Below are 19,653 nucleotides of genomic sequence, written 5' to 3'. Positions count from 1 at the left end.
CAACTAGCGAAACTTTTATCGGCGCCATAAATTGCAGGTAAGCAGCCGTTTGCGCTCGCAGGTGCTGGGGCACCCTGGTAATTAGCCACACTCAAAAGAGGCTAATTGGAAGCTGAGCAGGGCTCTGACTTGGGAGCCGGGCCGAGGCCTCACCGGGGGAGGTTAGGGGCTGGAAGGCCCCAGAGGCCCCCGGGCAAGGGCAAGGGCAAGGGCAAGGGCAAGGGCAAGGGCAAGGGCAAGGGCAAGGGCAAGGGCAAGGGCAAGGGCAAGGGCAAGGGCAAGGGCAAGGGCAAGGGCAAGGGCTCGCCCCCCTCCCCCGGCCATGTCCCCTGCTCGCCTCTGCCCTCGAGTTACACCCGTCACAGCCCCTTCCTACTACAACTCCCATCAGCCCCCGCCCCCGCCTGCGACGCATGCGCCAGCCGGCTCCCAGCGTGCCCCGGCCGCGAGGCCTTTTGGGCCTTGTAGTTTTTCTGGGCTGCTCAGGCCCTTGCTGGTGGGGAGGCCGGGGACTCCATTTCCCGTGGGCCTGCGGGCGGCGCATGCGCCGAGCGGGCAGCGGGGCGAGGTGGAGGGGGGGACGCGGGGAAGCGCAGGTTCCTGTCTGCGCTGGCTGCGGCCTGGCACTGAGGGAAGGGGCGGCCCTGGCCCCGTCCCTGGTGGCGGCGGCGCAGGACTATGGACCCGGCCGAGGCCGTGCTGCAGGAGAAGGCCCTGAAGTTCATGGTGAGGGGCCGCGGCGGCCGGGGGTTGCGGGGGCACCTGAGCGGCGGCGGGGGGGAGGAGTGGGGGGTGGCGGGGGGAGGGGAAGGGCCCCGGGGGGAGCCGGGCCGGGGGGGCCTCGCTGGCGCTGGGGTGAAGCAGGGAGAGGCGGCTGTGGCCAGGGGGTGAAGTGCGGGGGGCTGAGGGGGGCCTGGTGCGGGGTGCGCAGGCTGGGGGGATGCAGGTGCCGCCTGGGAGCGGGAGAAGTTCACAGCGGGCCGGGGCGGCGGGGGGAGGGCTGCGTGTATCTACTGGGTTTCTCCTTTTATCTGTGTACTCGAGCCTCCCCCTCTGTAGTGCGCACCAGTCCGCCGCGATTCTCATGCTGGTTTTCCTTCTCTGCCCCGGGAGCTGTATGTATTGCTACTTTAATCCTGCGCCTTTCGCCGCTGCCTGTCGCTGATAACAAATGTGGAGAGCGTTTGTATTGCCTAAGTTTGCAAGTGGGCCTCTGGCAGGGAAAATACCCTTGGGGTGTTTGCATCCGAGATGCTCCTCAGACGAGGCTAGCTCACCCTAGCTTTGAGGCATGATACACTCAAGTTAAAACATTCTTCTTTTTTAAAAAAATCATTTATTGATATTTCTGAGTGTTTTGGCTTGAAACAGTAAGATTTGGAAATGAAAACAAGCTGGTGCCAACTGAAATGACTGTTAATTTTAGGTGCCCCAAACTGTCCTTTCCCTAAGGATGTTGTCCAAGTGACTGGCAGTGCTTGCTAAAAGTTTATTTTGGATTAGTGCTTTCCGTGGTGCAGAATTAAATCTAAGCTCATCAAGAAGAAGCAATTCCGTTAAATCTTCAGAGCATATGCCCAAAATGAAACTGAGGAAACACTAGTTGCAAATTTTAATTTTTAATTGTTCTTCAAAACACTTGCTTGGCTTCTGGCTTTTAATCTTGTAGAACTTGCTTCTCTTCAGACTTTTGATCCTTTTGCTAGTTTTCTTAAAGTTCATCAGATTTATAGCATCTCAGGTCAAAGAAGTGGGAATATGCTATGGATACTTAAATAGGCAAGGTAGCAATTAATAAAAAAGAGATCCTCTTTGTTGTGTGATTGGCTGTAGGAGTGTCCTAGGTCCTGTTGCATCTGCATTTGGTCAAGCTTGGTAATTACAACCTGCATCTGGATAGATAGTGAGTTTCACATCCTGAAAAGTTTCTGCTGAGAAGTTTCTGTCTTGTACCAGCGAACACTGTGAACACATCATGCTGGCATCTCATATGCTGCTTTTTTCCGCTCCCTGTGCAAAGACTCCTATCCAAGGGCTTATTCCAGGCACTTGAAATCCTGTGTAAGCTTGGGCCTGGCTACCTGAGGGAATTCCCGTCCATCTTGCAGCTGGCTGTGTTCCACTCAAACAATAAAACTCCCTGGCATTAGGGAGAGACCTGAGCGTGAGAGAGAGCAGCTTACAGGAGCTGCATCTGTTAAGAGCACCAGATAAAGGGAAGAATGATCAAGGGTCAGGCTGCACTGAGAGCTAAAAGCTAAACCAAGTTCTTCAATGTTTTATTAAAAAAATCTCTCATATGCAAAACACATCTAAAAAGTGCAGCGAAACATGTAGCCTCCCTCTGTTCCTTCCCAGCTGTTTAGGCATTTGTGTTTTGACTACAGGTTGACAGAAGAGTGAGAAAGGCTTTTGTTTAACACTTTTTAAGCTTTTGCTTTCGCACACATTTATATAGTACGTGACTCTCACTTTAGTTACGTTGACAAAGTAAAGTTTTTAATCGGCTGTTGTGAGGTCTTTCAGTCTTCTCCCTTTGCAGTTCATGGAGGGGCAGCACAAGTAGGTTGTTTTGATATATAAGACTGTATTATTTGTAAATATCACCTTGGCTGTGCTAGAAAGCCTCTTGTTGTGTCCCTCTTTTAACACTTTAGGTACTTTTAAGGCTTTAGGTACTACAGTAATAGCACTGATACAATTATCTACATAGATTGGCTAGTGCATCCGCTCAACTAATGCTGAATCATTCACAATGTATTATCCTGTTCATCCAAGTGTGTGATACATTTCGTGTATTCTTTTCTTATTAGATGGGTCACAGTTTGGGTTGAAGTGGGCTATGCTATTAATTATTGATTTTTCTTTGTGACTTTCCCAAGTGCCAAGATATTTCATCATAGCTAATATTCAAATAACCCTTGTAGGGATGAAACTTGCTATCTCTCCAGCTTTGGATGGTTTTGGTTTTGATGCCGATCTTGGCTCAGTTTCATTTCATGTTGAAAGCAGCCTGGTAGGTGGTAGTATTTTTGTCCTCTAGAAAAATATTACTTTTCCCACTTAAAAATATCTGTGCATAATTTTTGGTAGTGACTTTGAGCTGGTCTCTTGAATCACAAGATATCAGATGAGACAGACCTGATATTTTCTGCTGGTGTTGGACATTTTTTAAAAAAAAGTCATGTTGATATTTCATTCTGTGTTAATCTTATGTATGAAATAAATACTTTTAAGAAAATCACAGTTTTATTTCTTGTTTCAGAATCAAGACTATATCTGACACTTTGAAAGGCAAACTGAACTATTTTTTTCTGTGTGCTCATACATATGTAACTTCTTGGTGGGAGAAAAGAAGTCTTGTTCTTCCTGGCTGGTATTGGCTGGATTACCTGCCAGTGAAACAGTGTTACACTGGCTAATATCCACTGTCAGTTTCTGTAGCTACCTGTGTTTAGGTGCAAAACATATAATCTAATACTTTCAGGTTTAAGTAGTTTATTTAACTATACTTGCCTATTCAAGTTACCTCTGCATTTCAGGAAGGCCTAAAATTTATTTCTAATATTAAACTGCTGTGTATTAGTATTGTGCAATACTAAGCAACTTCTCACCGGTGATGTCTGTATTTACTGGTGCGTGAGTTTTTTCAGTCATGTAGTCTATATGTCATCTTGCAAAGTTTCTTTTGAATGAAAGCCAGTTTATAGACTTAGAATATGGTATTGTGAATTATATATTCCAGTGTTCTGCAACTATACCAAGGATTTTGCTAGGGTGGAATCTATGCAAGTTTATCTTGCCCCCTTTTTATGTTTCTAAAATATTGCAGATAAAATTACACTCTTTATAAAGTATAGTTTTTAAGAGACTGATGCACAGGCTAAAAGGAGAAACAAATATGCCCATTAGTTTGAAAAAAAACCCTTGCCTGAGAGAGCTCTATTTTTATTCTTTCAAGAATATGGGATTTCTGTTGTCATAACCATTTACAAAAGTACCAGGAGTGAGGCGCTCAATAAGTAACTTCCATGTTTGAATAAACTGCTTAAAAATGTAGATACAGTATTTAAAGCATGAGTGCAATAGGCTCAACTGAGACTTTGATTAAATGTCATATAAACTAAGCTACATATGCCTGCATAGAATAGTAGAAGTAGCTCCAAATGGTTCCGTTAAGTGTAAGAATGTTCTGATGATTATCTTTTTAATTAAAATGAGAAATCTTTGTTTAAAGTGGCATTCTTTTTTTACGGCCTGTTACAGTCTCCGCAACAATCATTTCTTAAGTCTGAACGTTTTTAATTCCAGGAATCCATTTATATAAAACTATGTTTAGACTTAATTAACGCATGATTCTTACAAAGCTTGTAAATAGCCAGGAAAAAAGGGACAGAAAATAAAACTGACATTCACACTTAACAAAATGATTGTTACAAGGTATGTAGTATGCTATAAAAATACAATAAAGCCCTTTTTTTAAGAGTTCATATTTTTTGTTCCTCATTTTGAAAGGTATTTAAGAAAAATATCAAAGCTCTATGAAGCAACATCTGTTTTCTTGAATGGACTAGTGACAACTTCTGTTCTATTAAATTAGCAGTGCTCAGATCTGTACCTGACCAGTTTGAATCTGATGTAGGATGGTTGGACAGGCAATAACTTGATGTATACTGAAGTTTCACTTTCTCTTTCTAAGTTTTTTTGAATGAACTAGTTGGCAGTACTGCATTTTCTTCCCTGGGTTGTGAATAAGAAGGTGTTGACATTAGCATTCTTCCTGAGCGTCTTTTTTCACTTTACCCCCAAATTAATGTTTTCTTTTTCTAGAGAGAAGTGATTCTAGGAGGTCCTGATGGCCTTCCTGTTTCACAGGAGAACCAAAGCACTGTTTTTTTTAAGATGCATCTGCTTTTTTTTCTTTAAAGAAGAGAAAACCCTGAAGTTTCTTAACTGGTATTCTCATGTTTGCAATAACTTCCACATAACTGTCAGGTACTATAGCAAGGAATAGTCATAATTGGAGGCTGAAGGGCTGAATCTCTGAATTTTTTTTTTCTTCTACTTATGGGAAGAGACAGATAGACAAAAGCTTATACTGCAGAGAGGTCCTGTTTGCAATGAACTTGTATAACTTATGGTGTCAGTAGGGTTGGCTTTTAAAGATCCAGAACTTAGTAGCTATTGTTTTAAAACTCCACTTTGAGAACATTATCTTCCTTATAGCATATTTGTGTTGTGGTCATTTTGGCAAAGGGTATCTAAAGCCAAGGAAGCATTGAAGTAATGAGAATAACTTTGTAAAACAGCTGGGATAGCATAGACTTGCCTCGGTTGCAAATCCTGCTTTTGAATATTAAGCATGATCGTTCTCACTAATAGTACTGAAATGACATCCTCTTAGTTTGAGGGTTTGTTGGAACTAGTATGTCTGAAAAAAAATGTTGATTTCTTTATTTTCTTCCCAAATATCTTTCTTTGTAGTAGATTTTTTTCTGCAGTTGGTGCAGGCCTTAGGTACTTCAGTAACTTCACCGTTGCTTTTTTAGTAATGTTTCATTTCAGCCACTTTGCTCCATTAAATGTATGCAATTAGAAAAGCAAATGGCAAATTTGTTATTGCACCACTAAAGTATTTAGTTTCATAGACTTAGAAAGCAGAATTTGTTGCACCATGCTCTCCCCACTATTATATATACTATAAACATCAGAGAGAATAGGCTGACCTTAATATTTGCTTCCCAGACTAAATCGCCGCCTTGCAGCAGTTATTTCCCACTGAATAAAAAGTTTAATTTCACGCCCTGATTAGTGCTAGTATGTGCAGGTGGATATTTATTTTATGCAGCTAAACTAATCTGCCTTGGCAAATTATTTGCCAGTCAGCAGAGCTATAATTCCTCATGTGTATTTGGTACTAAATTATAGTTCTCATTAGTAAGATAAAGCGGACTGTTCTAACCACAACGTTTGGTTAGGCAAAGGTTTTCCCAAATAATTTTTTGAGACATGATATTCACAGTGGCCTCAGCATTCTCGGTATGCCATAGTAGTGTGCAAAGGTGATAAATTTTTGAAAGGAAAAGAAAATTATTCTGTAGCTCTGTATTATATCTAGAGAGTTGATAGGGAATGTACAACATTCAGAGATTGCCTCTTCAAGAGCTGCCTAATGAAGAGAAGACCGAAACAGTGGTCTTTAGAGCATTTCTGGTGGCCTACCAAGCTCTGATCTCTGGACAGTAAATGAAATGAAAAAATAAAGCTATGTTGTTTTTCTGTTGTTTATTTTCAGTGTGAGCAGTTACTGAGCTAGCCAAAACAGAGATCTGAGACTTGAAAGCAAATGGCAGAAGAAACTTTATGGTTCAGTCTCATTTAAAAAGCACTTCATACTATAAAAACATTTAAAGTGGGGATCGGAAAGTATTTCCTGAGGTACAAATGTCGACTGGATGTGTTTGTCAGCTGGATGTGTTCATCCTCTGTTTTGTTTTTTTTGAATGTTACTGTGCTGGTAGTTTGCTTATGTCATAAAGCTTGTTAATACCAAGTACTTATTTTCTATTACAAGGAAAGTCACATATACCTTGAAATTATTAACTTTCAGAATTGAGTGAAGGAGTTCCACTGTTTATTTTTTTTTTTCCTCCATCTGTAAGGATGCATTTCATGTCATACTCATTTTCTCAGTGATTGCTACAACTATATTTAAAGTATAAATGACCGCTTACACAACCAGCAAGCATGGCAACTTGATTTTCAGGTATTAAAATTTTCATGATAAATCCAGCATTCGTGGCTGGAATAAGCTCTTACTGTTTCCTCACTTTCTTGTCCGCTTTCATTGTGTCATCTCTAGCCTCCATGTGGGCTGGTGAGATTTGTGTAACATTTAACCAGTCTGAGTGGCGAATTTACTAGTGTTTCTAACGCCTTGTATTTTCTTCAGTCTTCCTCATTTCTTCTTTCCTACAATTCAGGAGATGCTCAACAGGGCATATTATTTATATAATTTACGTGCTTATGCAAGGCAGAATGCAGTATTTGTTCAGCTGAGGAAACTGATGTAAAAGAAAATGACTTATAGCATAATGGAGTGGCTGCAGCTCAATAGTAAGTGTTTAAAATATAGTGAATAAGCAATCAAACATGAAGCTGCTCTCTTGATGTGATGACAGTTAGTGCTGAAAAAATTCTTGGTCTCTCAGAAAGATTTAGGAATCAGACAACTTCAGAGTTTTACTAAATATGTCCTGCTATTGAACAATAGTACTTTCTAGTGTCTCTTTATCTGAGGTTTTTGAGGAGCCCTAATGGTGGAAAAATATTGCCTCCACTTTGCAGAAGAGGAAGCTGAATCTCAGAAATTTGCCTGGGGTCATGAACTGGAGTGATTTGTGTAGGCTCGTATGGTAATCCAGTAATAGAAGAATAAAAAAGCCTTGTCCTCCTAACCATGTTTTGGTTAATTTTGCAATTGGCTAACCACCTGTTAAGATAACACATTTTATCATTAAACAAAATTAATTTTAAAAATGGCTTGAAACTGTCTGTTTTTAATGGGATTCAAATATTCTTAGTTTTAATCTGCCTCCTGAAGCTTGTCTTCTGGGAAGTACAATGTTACATCATTAAAATATCATCCCCTACTGAGAGAGAAATCGGTCCCATTCACTAAATGGAAATGATGAAACAATGACAAGTATTTCTAAAAACTGCGTTAAAGTTCATGTTTTTCTTTCATCTGCAAGTTCCGTGGTTCCATTAACCAAGAGTACTCCGTCTGCTTGAAGCTGTATGTGTGTAGCTAAATCTGTTAGTCATGATGGCAGAAGGTATGGCAAGCTGCAATGAAGACTCTCAGTTTTAAATTATTTCACTTTTCCGTAGTGATTTTGCTCTGAAACAAAAGAATATGATCATAAATTTGCGCTCTCTAGCTGTTTCTAGTCCTCCTCTGCACTAAGAATTGAAAAACATCTGATTTAATTTTTTCCCCCCACTTCTGGAACAGGGTCTGCACATTCATCTTTGAGAGCAGCAGGAAGGAGAGAATCAGGAAGAATGGGAAAGCTGGGAGAGTGGTCCTTTACTTCCATCCTTCGTGAGGGAAGGACGAAAGTGTTTATAGTCTGTGAGCAGGCGCCCTGCGACCTCTTGGCAGAGTCCACTGGATTGACCAGTTTGGACTAGCAGAAACAAAGAGCCTGCGTATTGGTTTTGTTTTCTTCATCCCATGATAAGAAAGGAGAAAGATACAGGGCCATACTTTGAATGAATGAAGTTCATAATTCCAGTTGTATGTTAGTGTACCCATAGTGCGCTTCTAGTTGTAGTCTAGACACCTCATCTTCTCAGGAGCACCTGAAGCAAAACAAATCTGAAGAGGAAAGGGGATTTGAGAGATGCCAGGCAGTCCAGAACTCTGGTGTGGTTTTCCTGTCAGCTGGCTCTGTGCCCACGTGTGGATTCCCTCAGTTTGCTTCTAGGAGTCCTATCTCCTGATGCCTCCAGCTAAGGACATAGTTGCTGTTACAGATTGTGAGGTCTTTCAAATACAGAATGGTGGATTAAATACTCGGGGAAAAAAGTGATGGCTACCTTTGCTAGGATTCAAAGCAGGGCTTGACTTCCCTTTCTAGTCAGATTGCAGTCTTTTGAAGTTTCCAGACTTGCCCATTTAGCAGCCCAAACTATCTCTAGTTGTTTCAGAGAAAAATGGTGCAGCATGAGGGAAAGTCCATCATACAATATGGTCACTCTCCCTCCGCACACACATAATGCGTAATTTATTGTGAGAGTAATGCAGAATGGAACAGTGTTTATGTGGGAGTTACTTCTAGTTTATGGATAGTTGGCCTTAAATTTTCTCTCATAGGAGAATGCTGGAGATTGTCCAGAGGGGTTGTTCGTTGGATCTGCTCAATGCCCTTATTTCTTACGTGCCAAAGCCCTCAACAGAATTGGGAAATGCAGCCAGCTATCATTCATCTCCTGCAAATTAGACCAAAGAGATGTGGGTGTAATCTCAAGAAAGCATGGGTCAATCTTGTTGTAGAAGATGCGTCTTGGAAGCCTCTCAAGTTTTCTGAAGAACTCCAGATTTAATAGTGGTAACACCCTCTTCAAATATGACAGAAGGTGCTTTCCATTGCTAATAGATTTGAAAGTACAAAAATCTACATTCTTTGTTCATTTTTGTAACTATTTTTCCTTTTCTTTTTTGCCTTTTGACTTGGATGGCTTCAGTGTAGTGTGTTGCTCTTGTCACAGCTGCTGCTGATAAAAAAAAAAAGAAAGTATAAATGTCTTGAAAGTTTTCTATTGGCAAGAAGATATTCATTTATATTCATATCTCATTGACCATAAAATAAGACTATATCCAGAGACAAAACAGTACAGAACCCTTCAGTGAGAGGAAGGGTCTCCACGTGGGATTGAAATAGGTCTTGCAGAGCATTGGTTTTTGTCCCCTATACTTCATAGTCTATTTTGCAAGCTATTCAAATCAGTTCTTAGAAGTGAGGATGATCTTCTTTGCTACGCTGTTGTAGGGCTACTCCAAATTTTATTTCTTTGATAGCTAGAATCCTCTTCATATTTCCAGCTTAACTTTATTTATGGCTAACTTATTCTCATTTGTTTTTGTGCCATTGTTGTCCTTGAGTTTAAACAGCTCTCTTGTTCCGCTGTGTTCATCCCCTGGATATATTTGTGGCGAGCAATCTTAGCCCCCTCTCAGCTGAATCTGGCAAGGCTAAACAAGTTTGGCATTTTTTTTTTCCTTTTCCTTTTTCTCACAATAAGGGTTTCCCATAACTTTTAATCATACTAATAGACCTTTTAGAACAGCTGCAGAATTTTATTAATCTACCTTGACCATGAGTGACAACAACTACACAGAATATTCCAGATAAAGTTTTATTGGTTCCTTGTACAAAGGCATTAATGCTAACTCTACTGGGAATATTTCACTCGATACATTCTAGAGAAGAATTTGACTTCCTTGTGGCAGCATCTTGTTGGGGAACCATCATAACCTAGTGAATAACATTCCCTGTGCCTGTCTCTTCAGCTGTTGAGTCTCTAGTTTATAACAGAAATAATGTTACTTTGTAATTTATGGACATATTGTTTTGATTCCCTTACTGGAGTCTTCAAGATGTTGTGTCCTTCTATGTATTTATGGCAGCCCTTAACTTTCTTTGGCAAATTTCATTAGCACATTGGTAATTCTTGTTTTGTAGCTATTTATGAGAATGTTTTAATGTTAATTCCAAGATTAATAATGGATTTCAACAAGGATCAGTCTCTTCACAACTTGATGGTTCCCTTTTCAGAATAACCTGTGATCCTCTACCCTTTTTAGTTTCTTATCCTCCTTACAACTTCAGTATTAATCCTAATCCTCTCCATTTTAACTGGTAACTTCCTACATGTCATCTATCAAATGCTTAGCTACTTCTAATTTGTCTGGACTTCAGTGATCTTCTTAAAGAAGAAGATTGGGTTAGTCTAGCACTAATTCTAATTTGTTCTAAATCGGGAGTAGATTTACTTAGGTCTCCCATGGTGACTATTTCATTTTGCAATAGATATCAGTACTCAGTCTCAGTAGATTACCTGAGATATAGGCCATACTGTTTTCTTTGGTTGGATGGCCAGTCACTTCTGCAACATTTTGGACTCCTTCTGGCAACTCTTCTTGCGGGTATATGTTCTGCACGGGCATATTGTCAGACTGCCCGTTAGATATCCTCAGTCGCTTCTGTTGTCCCTGCTTCATTCTTAGGCCATAATCCTTCCTCCAAGATGGTACAACTTCTTTGGTCTTCCTTGTTTTAAGGAGGAGTTTCCTGTAGTCAAGCCAGGCAACGGAGCATTTACATCTGTGGAGTGGAGAGCTGTCATAGAGCTGAATTCAGTACAGGCCATTTAGATAGATCAGGAAAGGAAATTTAATATATCCTTGTAAGTACTCAGGGCAATTATCTATGGATTCCAGGCTTTCTTGCACTGGGTGAATAGATCCCACACTAACTGTTGTACAGTGCTTTTGTGAGGGAGATGAATTGGGATAAAATGGCCATTCCTGCAAGAAAGAGGTTTTCTTTTCTTTTCTTTTCTTTTCTTTTCTTTTCTTTTCTTTTCTTTTCTTTTCTTTTCTTTTCTTTTCTTTTCTTTTCTTTTCTTTTCTTTTCTTTTCTTTTCTTTTCTTTTCTTTTCTTTTCTTTTCTTTTCTTTTCTTTTCTTTTCTTTTCTTTTCTTTTCTTTTCTTTTCTTTTCTTTTCTTTTCTTTTCTTTTCTTTTCTTTTCTTTTCTTTTCTTTTCTTTTCTTTTCTTTTCTTTTCTTTTCTTTTCTTTTCTTTTCTTTTCTTTTCTTTTCTTTTCTTTTCTTTTCTTTTCTTTTCTTTTCACCACTTTATTGAACAGAGGAAATTTTTTGGTTTGAGTGCTGTATATTCAGAGCATGAGAGCTCGCTGGCTTAAGACAAAATGTCATGGTTGAGTGCTGGAATCTGAGCTTGGAAACATTTCCATTTCTTTAAAAAACATGGTATTCCTCTTACAAACTTGTCTGCTTTAATGCATGAAAAATGAGTATCCAGGATGGGTTTTCTGGCTTTTGTATGGACTTCTGTAACAGACAAGATATTTTTTAAAAGTATTTGCTTTATTTTGCTAATATCTAGACAAACTTCCACCTGTGATTTTATACATAAGGCTTGCACTGTGTATGCTACTGTTCTTGTTGGATACTTACCTGGCAGAAGTTCAGACAGTAGCGTGAGAAATGTAGCTTTTCTTCGCCATAGATCTTGCAGTCTTGATGCTGAGTATAGACTTGAATTTCAGATTTAAAAAGTGAAGTGGCTGTGAAATCAAAATGCTTTTACTTATGGGCACAAAGAGGATCTCTTTACACTGTGATAGTAAGCATGTCCCCAGAACTTGCTGTTACTTTGTCCTAAGATTAATAGCGTCATCACAGATCTCCATTTTGTTTTGAATGCTGTAGCTTAGTATTCCTGCGAGCCCCTAAGAAGGTATCCAGATGTTTCTTGTTACTAAAGTAGTTTTTCTGATAGCTGCTGCTTTTGCAGGGTATGAAAGCTTATATCTTTTTGTCTGTCAAGGAATATAAATACACATTCTCCAGTGAGAGTTGTTTTCGAACAGATCCTGTTGAGCATACTCCAAATTAACTTGCTTAAGAACTAAAGTAGCTATGTTCACATAAATATTAAAATTTGTTCTTTTGGTATGGTGTATTCGTTAAGTTTCCAAGCAGAGTCAAAGTCTACTGCTTGAGAGTGCTAAGTCCCTCTGAAAGAGTTTGTATCAAATTGTGTGATCTTGCAGTCAGCCAATTTGTTGTTCGTTTATTTCTTCTCCAAAATCTAACGAATGCTCCACTTAAATGTTGGCAGCTAATGCTTTCAGTATCAGAAAGCTCATGCTTTTTTCTCCTGATAATAAAGATTTTGAAATCTCGTGTGTGGTTTTTTGAATTGGAGTCCATGGATCTACCTGTGCCTTATTTTGAGTACTTCTTTGGACAGTAGAATACGGTATCTGTTTGGGTCTTGAAGTTGTGTGCTCTGTAGTAGGAATTCAGTTTATTGCTGTAATGCATACAAACTCATTAACAAGTTCTAGGCCACAGGAGATATTTCCCTTTGCTATGGAAGCCATCTCAACTGGATGATCTTCAGTGCAGCTGGCCATGTCCTCTCATGTCAGGAGCTGACAGATCTAATTCTGCCTTTGTAGCTGAGAGCCTGTTATTTAATGGCATTGTGAATATTGTAACTCAGAGGTAATCTTCAGTGTATTAAAATGCATCTTCCTATTCTTGATATTTATCAAATAAGGTGTTATATCTAATGAATGCAGTGTTATCTTCAAATAAATACTCGTATGTAGAATATAACTTAAAAGGAATGAAAATATAAGTAGCTTCATGGTTGCTTTGTAGTGACAGAGAGAAATGGCTTTAGCTTCCCTGTTTGAATGGTATGTGATGGAAACCCAGGGTGAATGTCCTCTCCAAGGGAAGAGGAAGCATTATGGTTTATATGAGCAGATTCATAAAATCCTTAGTACATATATATTTCATATGGATCTCATTTCCCCCCCCCCCCCATTTCTTGCTTCTTACGTGAAAGCAGATAAAATAGAGAAGCAGCAGTACTGCCTTGCAAGTACCATAGTACGTTTCACTTTAAAATTATCCTGCTCTGACATATTTATCCTTTCTTGTGGAAGTGGAGATGCAGATATTTAAGAACCCTTCTTGCACAAAAAAGCCCAATTTCCGCTCAGTACTTAATTAGCACTTGTTTATGACACGGCGTCTGATTTGATTTTCAAAACAAATTGCACAGTAAAGAGGCTGATATTTAAACTGTATAGTAACCACAGCTCCAGCTGTGACTCAAATATTGTAAGCCTTCAGGGGTTGTGTTTAGGCTTAGAAAATAGGAACTCAGGCCTGTAATTAAATGTCCTCTAAAAAATCAGCCTTTTGTAGGGAAGGAATGAGGGTACCACTGAATTTTAAATGACTGACTTGTTCTCAGAAATCATTGTATTATTCTAGGTCTTGCTAGGGACTGCACAAATCAAATGGATTAAAAATGGAAGAATAGATTACTTAAAAAAAAATCAGTTAAGGATTGCAGGGGGAAAAAAGTGAGCAAAATAAGTTATTCTGGCCCATGGGGTTATAAACAATTGCAATCTTAATATATAGATAGTGGCATAAGTTCTGTGGGCATAAAGAAGTACTAAAGAGGAGAAGGCAGGCATTTCATACAAAGTAAAATTGCATTTCAGAACTACAAATAAATCTCTGATTATGCAATAAGTCATCTGTGGTGACAGAAGACTCCTTTTTAAAGCAAGTTCTCAATAATAAATTTGAGTGATTTGGAAAAGGAAGTAGTCAGGGTGGTATTACAACTTAGTTGCATAGATTAGGCTGGGAAGTATCCACAAAATGGCATGATAGAAGTTGGCAGTTAGAGCACTTTCCAAGTTACTTTTTGAGAAAAGCAAATACAGTGCTGGTTATTGGAAAAAGAGGAAAATTACCCCAGCAGTCTAGCTTCTAATCATGTAAAATGCTGAAGCAGATGTTAAGAGAAAATATTACTCTTATGGATGATATTGCAACCATGAGCATAAACAGTGTGTGCTCATGAAAATACAAAAAAAGAGTAGATCTTGCTGGGCAATTAATTGTATTGTTGATAGAATTGCCTTGAATGGGTCATAATCATGAAAGATATAAGTGTTGATTGACAAAATAGTACTACTTTCAAACAAGATAAATGTCTCCGTCTTGGGTCTTTAAAAGCTGTGTATATGGGGGGGAGGGTGTTAATTTTATTTGGTTTTTTTTGTTTTTGTTTTTTATATCAAGCACATATGGGTTCCTCTTCAGTCACTTGTAGTTGCATGTCTGCTGTCATTGGGACACCAAAATTTGGAAAGGTTTAACTGGATGTCCTTATCTAATTGCTTGTCTGTGCAGAAGGAGACATTCTTAGAGAGAACTACACAAATCCAAAATTCAGGAAATTGGTTGTAAAATCGAGTATAGCCAATGGTGAATTAAATGCTCTTGAGTCAGAGCTCAGAGGTTTTCATTAAGTTACACTTTTCTGTTGGTGCTTGCATTTGAAATCGATGGGGATTGTGCTCCTGAAGGCTCACTCATGCACAGATCCCACTTTAATGTCTTAAGCAGCAGTATGTGTGTAGTCACATAACTTATACTGATGAGATTTGCTTCTCTTCTGTATAGTTTATTTGCCTCTTAGATGAGGATTGGCTTAGCAAATGTAGAGAAGGTGCATCTCACTGAGGTGATTTTGCAAGTATGGTGCTGAGGACTGGGTGGTGGTGTCTGAGTTTCTCCTGTTTGAATTTTTAACTTGTGGCTAATGAAAAATAAATCTAGTTTACAGTAACTGTTAACCTGCTGAAAGTCCTGTTTGCTTTTATTGCTGATACTCAAGCAACTTTATTTTGAAGTCACAAAGATCTTATACTAGTAAGAGTTGTCTAAATAAAACATTTTTATCTTTGTTATTGGAGACTTCTGCATGGGAGCAATCCTGTTGATGGCAGTAGTTCTGTTAATATACTTACGTGTTTGCAGGACCAAGGTCTTCAAGTTAAATGGTTTAAATCAGTCTCTTAAATCAATTACCGAAACTACTCCAGACTGATGGGCTTTGCAAATGCTAAGCAGCCTGACAGTCCTAAGAGTCCTGTTATCCTTTAATATGCAGGTTAGGTGACCAGAACAGAGAGGGAAGTGAAGTCATTTTTCACAGATTTGTTGTGTGTACCTGGGCCGATCTGAGATTGGTATTCAGGTCTCCTTACTCCTGACACTGTGATTTAACCATAAGATCATTATTTCTGCTTGCTTATGAGGGCTTTATTTATATTTGTTTCTTGATAGGTGTACCATGCTGTGCTACTTCAAAAAAGCAACAGAAATGTAAAATACAGGTTTCTACAGTGTTCTTGCTAGATATGTAGCACCTCATACAGATTCTTCCGTTTTCAAAACATGTAGAAATGTCAGTGATTCCTCTCAGGAATCCTGTGAGGTTGGTTAAATAAGCGTTGTCCTCATTTTACAGTAGTAGAGAGGCTAACCACCCATGAAGTTAGTGCTGAACTAAGGATTAGGTCTCAGAGCATGATGCTTCTAGTAGTGTAATGAGTCCCCTAAAACATAGTTTGCTAATCTGTAAGGCACTGCAAGTCCAAACTCAGCAGGTGGAAGCAGTAACCAGGTATACTTGACTTTAATTTATCAGTATGATGGTGGTTATTCAAATTCATGTTTAGCTGGGATTCCTGGCCAGAACACCAGGGCATAATCTCGCTACTGCTTTGAACGATTTAGGAGGATTTCAGTTTAAACCATAGAAGAGCAAAAATAGTTGATGTTCGAAGTCTATTACGAAATACTGTACGTGTACTTTTTAGAGGCAAGACTTTAGTATGTTCTAGTTCTTGGAATTTGAAATAAAAGTAAGGCTCAACTATCTCCCCGCCATAGCTGTGAAGGTTATTCATTCAGCGGTGATACAATTTTCTGTTCAATCCAATTGTATTTTATACAGCGTTACAAATACCAAGGTAGACACAGTTTGTACAAACTAAATATTGTGTTGACACGAGAACAAAAGGGAATAAACTCACCTTGAATAGCTTTAGTCTGGAAGTTTAAGAGGTTTCCAGCCTTCCAAGAGGAATGGTGGGGGTATGTGTCTGCTGGTTTGGAGGGGGAGTATGGCGAATTAATAAAGGGATTGCAAAATAGTTGCCTGCAGCAAGAAGGGCCTCTGGGCTTGGTGTCTGAGGGTGTCCTGTCTGGTCCTGTTGCTCAGCTGTGATTTTAATTTTTAAGCATCTCCTTTTTGGGGATGAAGGGGGACACAGCTGAATCCATGTGATTGTGAAAATACCTTTGAACTGCAAATGGATGTAACAAGAAAAATGAAATGTTGCCTTTTTCTTTTTTTCTTTTTTTTTTCCCCCAGCTGTAAGTTATGTCTTGTGCTACCAGTGCAATTGGGTGTCTTGCCTTTTCTCCTTTTCTTCAACCTGCTGAGGGAGGGAAACAAATGGGTGGAGATTATGTTTGTCTATCACTTTGAGGCATAATTTATGACAGTGTGTGAGCATAGTTTCCAATTACCCCCATGTTGAGGCTGCACCTCTTCAGGGATTTTCCTTAATCTTTACACATTGCCCAGTGTCTGGTGCAGCCACGTTGGGGATAGTGACTGTAAAAACACTCTCATAGCTTGACTGCTGCTGTTTTGACACCATTTAGCTTCACATACCGGCAAAAGCATTAATGACCATTAGTTTCTGCTGCTGCATCCACCACAAGGGCAGTGCTTATCCAAGTGCATTTGTGTGAGAATTTTAAAGAAATATTTGTATACTGAGTTGAAATGTAAAATGGTGGAAAATGTAAAAATGGTTTTATTAGAAAAGTGTTCTTAAAACAACTGATATTAGAGTAGTAATTAAACAAGAACTTTATTTGGGGGCTGAACCTTCGTATGTGGCTTAAGACATCTGCATTGTTTAAAATAATCCAAACTTTAGACTTAGGTTAGCTAGGTCCCAGTGTAAAAGGAGGTCTCTCTTTATGTCTATTCTCTCCTAGCCCCGAATACACATGCCAAAAGATGGATTCCAACTTATATCTTCTGGATACCAAGCATGGCTAAAGCAGGTTGGACTGTATTATTGTTATTCATCTCATGTGAGGGACTGTGTTGGACACCTGTGCTTGTCTCATTAGTGAAGTACATAAACGAGGGTGTAATGAAGTTATGGTGCCATGTTAGCTGATACCCTTCATAGCCATCACTGTTTTGTGTTTATGCATGCTGTGTTTGTGTAACATTTTCTCACAAGTCTTATGAATGTGCACTTTCTGTAAATACAAGTTCAAAATGCAGCCACCTGAAAGGGAAAAAGGTCAGAGTCTGAACAGAAATCTGCAACAACAGCTCAAATTACAGAATTAAAATGGGCCTTCAAACGTAAAGCTGCATGGTGGTGGTGCTGGTAATAATGGGGAGGCCAATGGGTTAAAACACATGAGAATTGCATCTAGAGTCTAATTCAGATCTGACTGGGTGAAACAAGTATGGACACTTACTCACATCACATAACAATTGTGCAGTTTGACACAGTCTGACACTGTGGGGACTCCCCACTCAGAAGTGGCCTCGTGCTATATTACTCTGGCTGTTATTAAAGGCCAGGCTTTAGATGTCTCAGCAGTCTGCCTCTAGCAATTGCTGTCAGCTTTTCACTTTTGTGAGTGAAAAATCCCCCTTCAGAAAAAAAAGCTTAATTTACAAATTGCCTATATAAATCTCTTCATCATACATGTATCTTCATGAGAGAGTCCAGCATCCTTGAGAAGGTATAGCTTAAAGTTGCTGTTTTTGTAGAAAGCCAGAATGATTGTGTTGTTATGGCAACAAAAACTGGAAATATGAAAACAGCACAGATAAGCTGCATCCTGTTGTCGTGGCAACTAGAGTTGTGAAAATGATGAAACATGGTAGTGAAAGGATATATAGTACTGTGAGCCCAACAGAAACAAAGAGCCAAGTCACTTGGGTTGAGCGGGAGAGCATTAAAAACAACTGCAAAGAAACCTTAAAGCACGCAGGTTTCTCTGGAGATGCTAACAGGGTGGATGTGGTTCTCTCCAGGATTGTCTCCGTACCTTATGAGTAGTAAGTGGCAACTTGTTTGTGCGAGTTGCTTCCTGCTGTCCACTCGCATCGACTTCTGTGAAATTGAGAAGAAATTGAATGCTTATAAGATGATGGGGATTGAATCCCGTATTACATTTGCAAACCATTACTTTGCGTGAGTGATGGGCTGCAAAGGTGCAGTGTGGTTCGGAGCTTCTCTCTGAGAGACCATCTCTTTCCCTCTTGCAGTCTGCGCTAGTGAAGGTCAGTTGGGATGTTGAAGCTGATGTTTTCTTGATTTAAACTTTGCTGAGCTGGAGGCAAGGTGTCTCAGAGGGATCTCAACTCTGCAATTAATGTCTGACAGAGCTCAAGTTTGTTGACATATGGGGCATGGCACCAGTTTCCTTTTCTTTTGTGGCAGGCTGGGAGAGCAATAGGAAAAGGATTGTGTGGTTTTTCTTTTCCCTTTTACCTCTGAGGCAGACAGACCTGCATCTGTTCTCGTTATATTGTATTGCCAGCGCTGTGATGCAGGTGAGATGTATGCATTTTTCCTCTGAAAAATACTGAGGGAAAAAAACCCCAATGCTCAGTCAGTGCCGTTGACAGGGAGACTTTCACATTAGGCAAGCTCAAATAAAAAAATCAGGGTAAGTTTTATTTGTATATTTTTCTGTGTGGCTGCTTTCCTTTTGGTTTTAGTTTACTGTTATTGGTTCTGAGGTCTTTATCCTAAATTTCCTTACTCCTCCTTGATTCAAGGTAAAGGTATAAACCTGAGCTTGTGTCATCAGCAGATGCTGTCATGGAAAATGGCTTTGCTATTCCAATTTCAGTGCTGTGATTTCACCACAGGAAGTATGTGGGTAAGGGAGTCGATATCTAAGGGTGGAAACTTGCTCAAAAGAAAGAGCTCTTGTAAGAAGCAGAGATTAAAAAAAAAAAAAAATCTGGAGGTCAGATTGATTTGGTGTAGGGCATCCAAAAACCTTACTTGTAAAATTCTTAAAACAGTATATTGGAAAGAAAGACACTTTTAAATAAAAGCAGTAATGTGAATATGTATCTGGATGGAATAGTGTCTGTGCATCAAGTTTATCCCTCTGTGTGCGTGTGTGCATTTAACAGAATCCTAAAGTAATGATTTTTTTCCTCAGTGTAGCTGAGTATTGATCTGCTGCCTGGTTTATATGGAATGTGAGAAGTATCTCAGTAACACATTGTATTAATGTGGGCTAAAAGCAGTTTATATTACAAATGAGGTGGAGGAAGATGGAGTTCTGCAAGAGTGGACACATACTATAAATATCCATAAAACTGACAATTTTATCTAAAAACAGTGCTGGCTGAATTTGCGTATTTTCAGCCTACTTAAACTGGAGATAAT

General features: G+C 39.5%; 1 protein-coding gene across 16 annotated transcripts in view; it reads left to right on the top strand.

Moving 5' to 3' along the window:
- Nucleotides 1-523: 523 nt before the first annotated feature.
- BTRC (beta-transducin repeat containing E3 ubiquitin protein ligase) overlaps nt 524-19,653 on the top strand; it is a 124,360-nt gene continuing 105,230 nt past the window's right edge. For 9 of the 16 annotated variants that reach the window (XM_064514146.1, XM_026102878.2, XM_026102876.2 and 6 more), the window contains exons 1-2: nt 556-726; nt 17,213-17,281. In XM_064514146.1, coding sequence (XP_064370216.1) covers nt 679-726; nt 17,213-17,281 — 117 coding nt within the window. In that variant the 5' untranslated portion in view covers nt 556-678. Of the gene's footprint in view, nt 727-17,212; nt 17,282-19,653 lie in introns of all 16 variants that reach the window. The other 7 variants (XM_064514147.1, XM_026102879.2, XM_026102877.2 and 4 more) reach the window with 2 other exon arrangements.

The sequence above is a fragment of the Dromaius novaehollandiae genome, chromosome 6, assembly GCF_036370855.1.
Source record: "Dromaius novaehollandiae isolate bDroNov1 chromosome 6, bDroNov1.hap1, whole genome shotgun sequence".
Taxonomy (NCBI): Eukaryota; Metazoa; Chordata; class Aves; order Casuariiformes; family Dromaiidae; genus Dromaius; species Dromaius novaehollandiae.
Note: the sequence above shows the minus strand (reverse complement) of the source record. Positions and strands in the feature narration are given on the sequence as shown.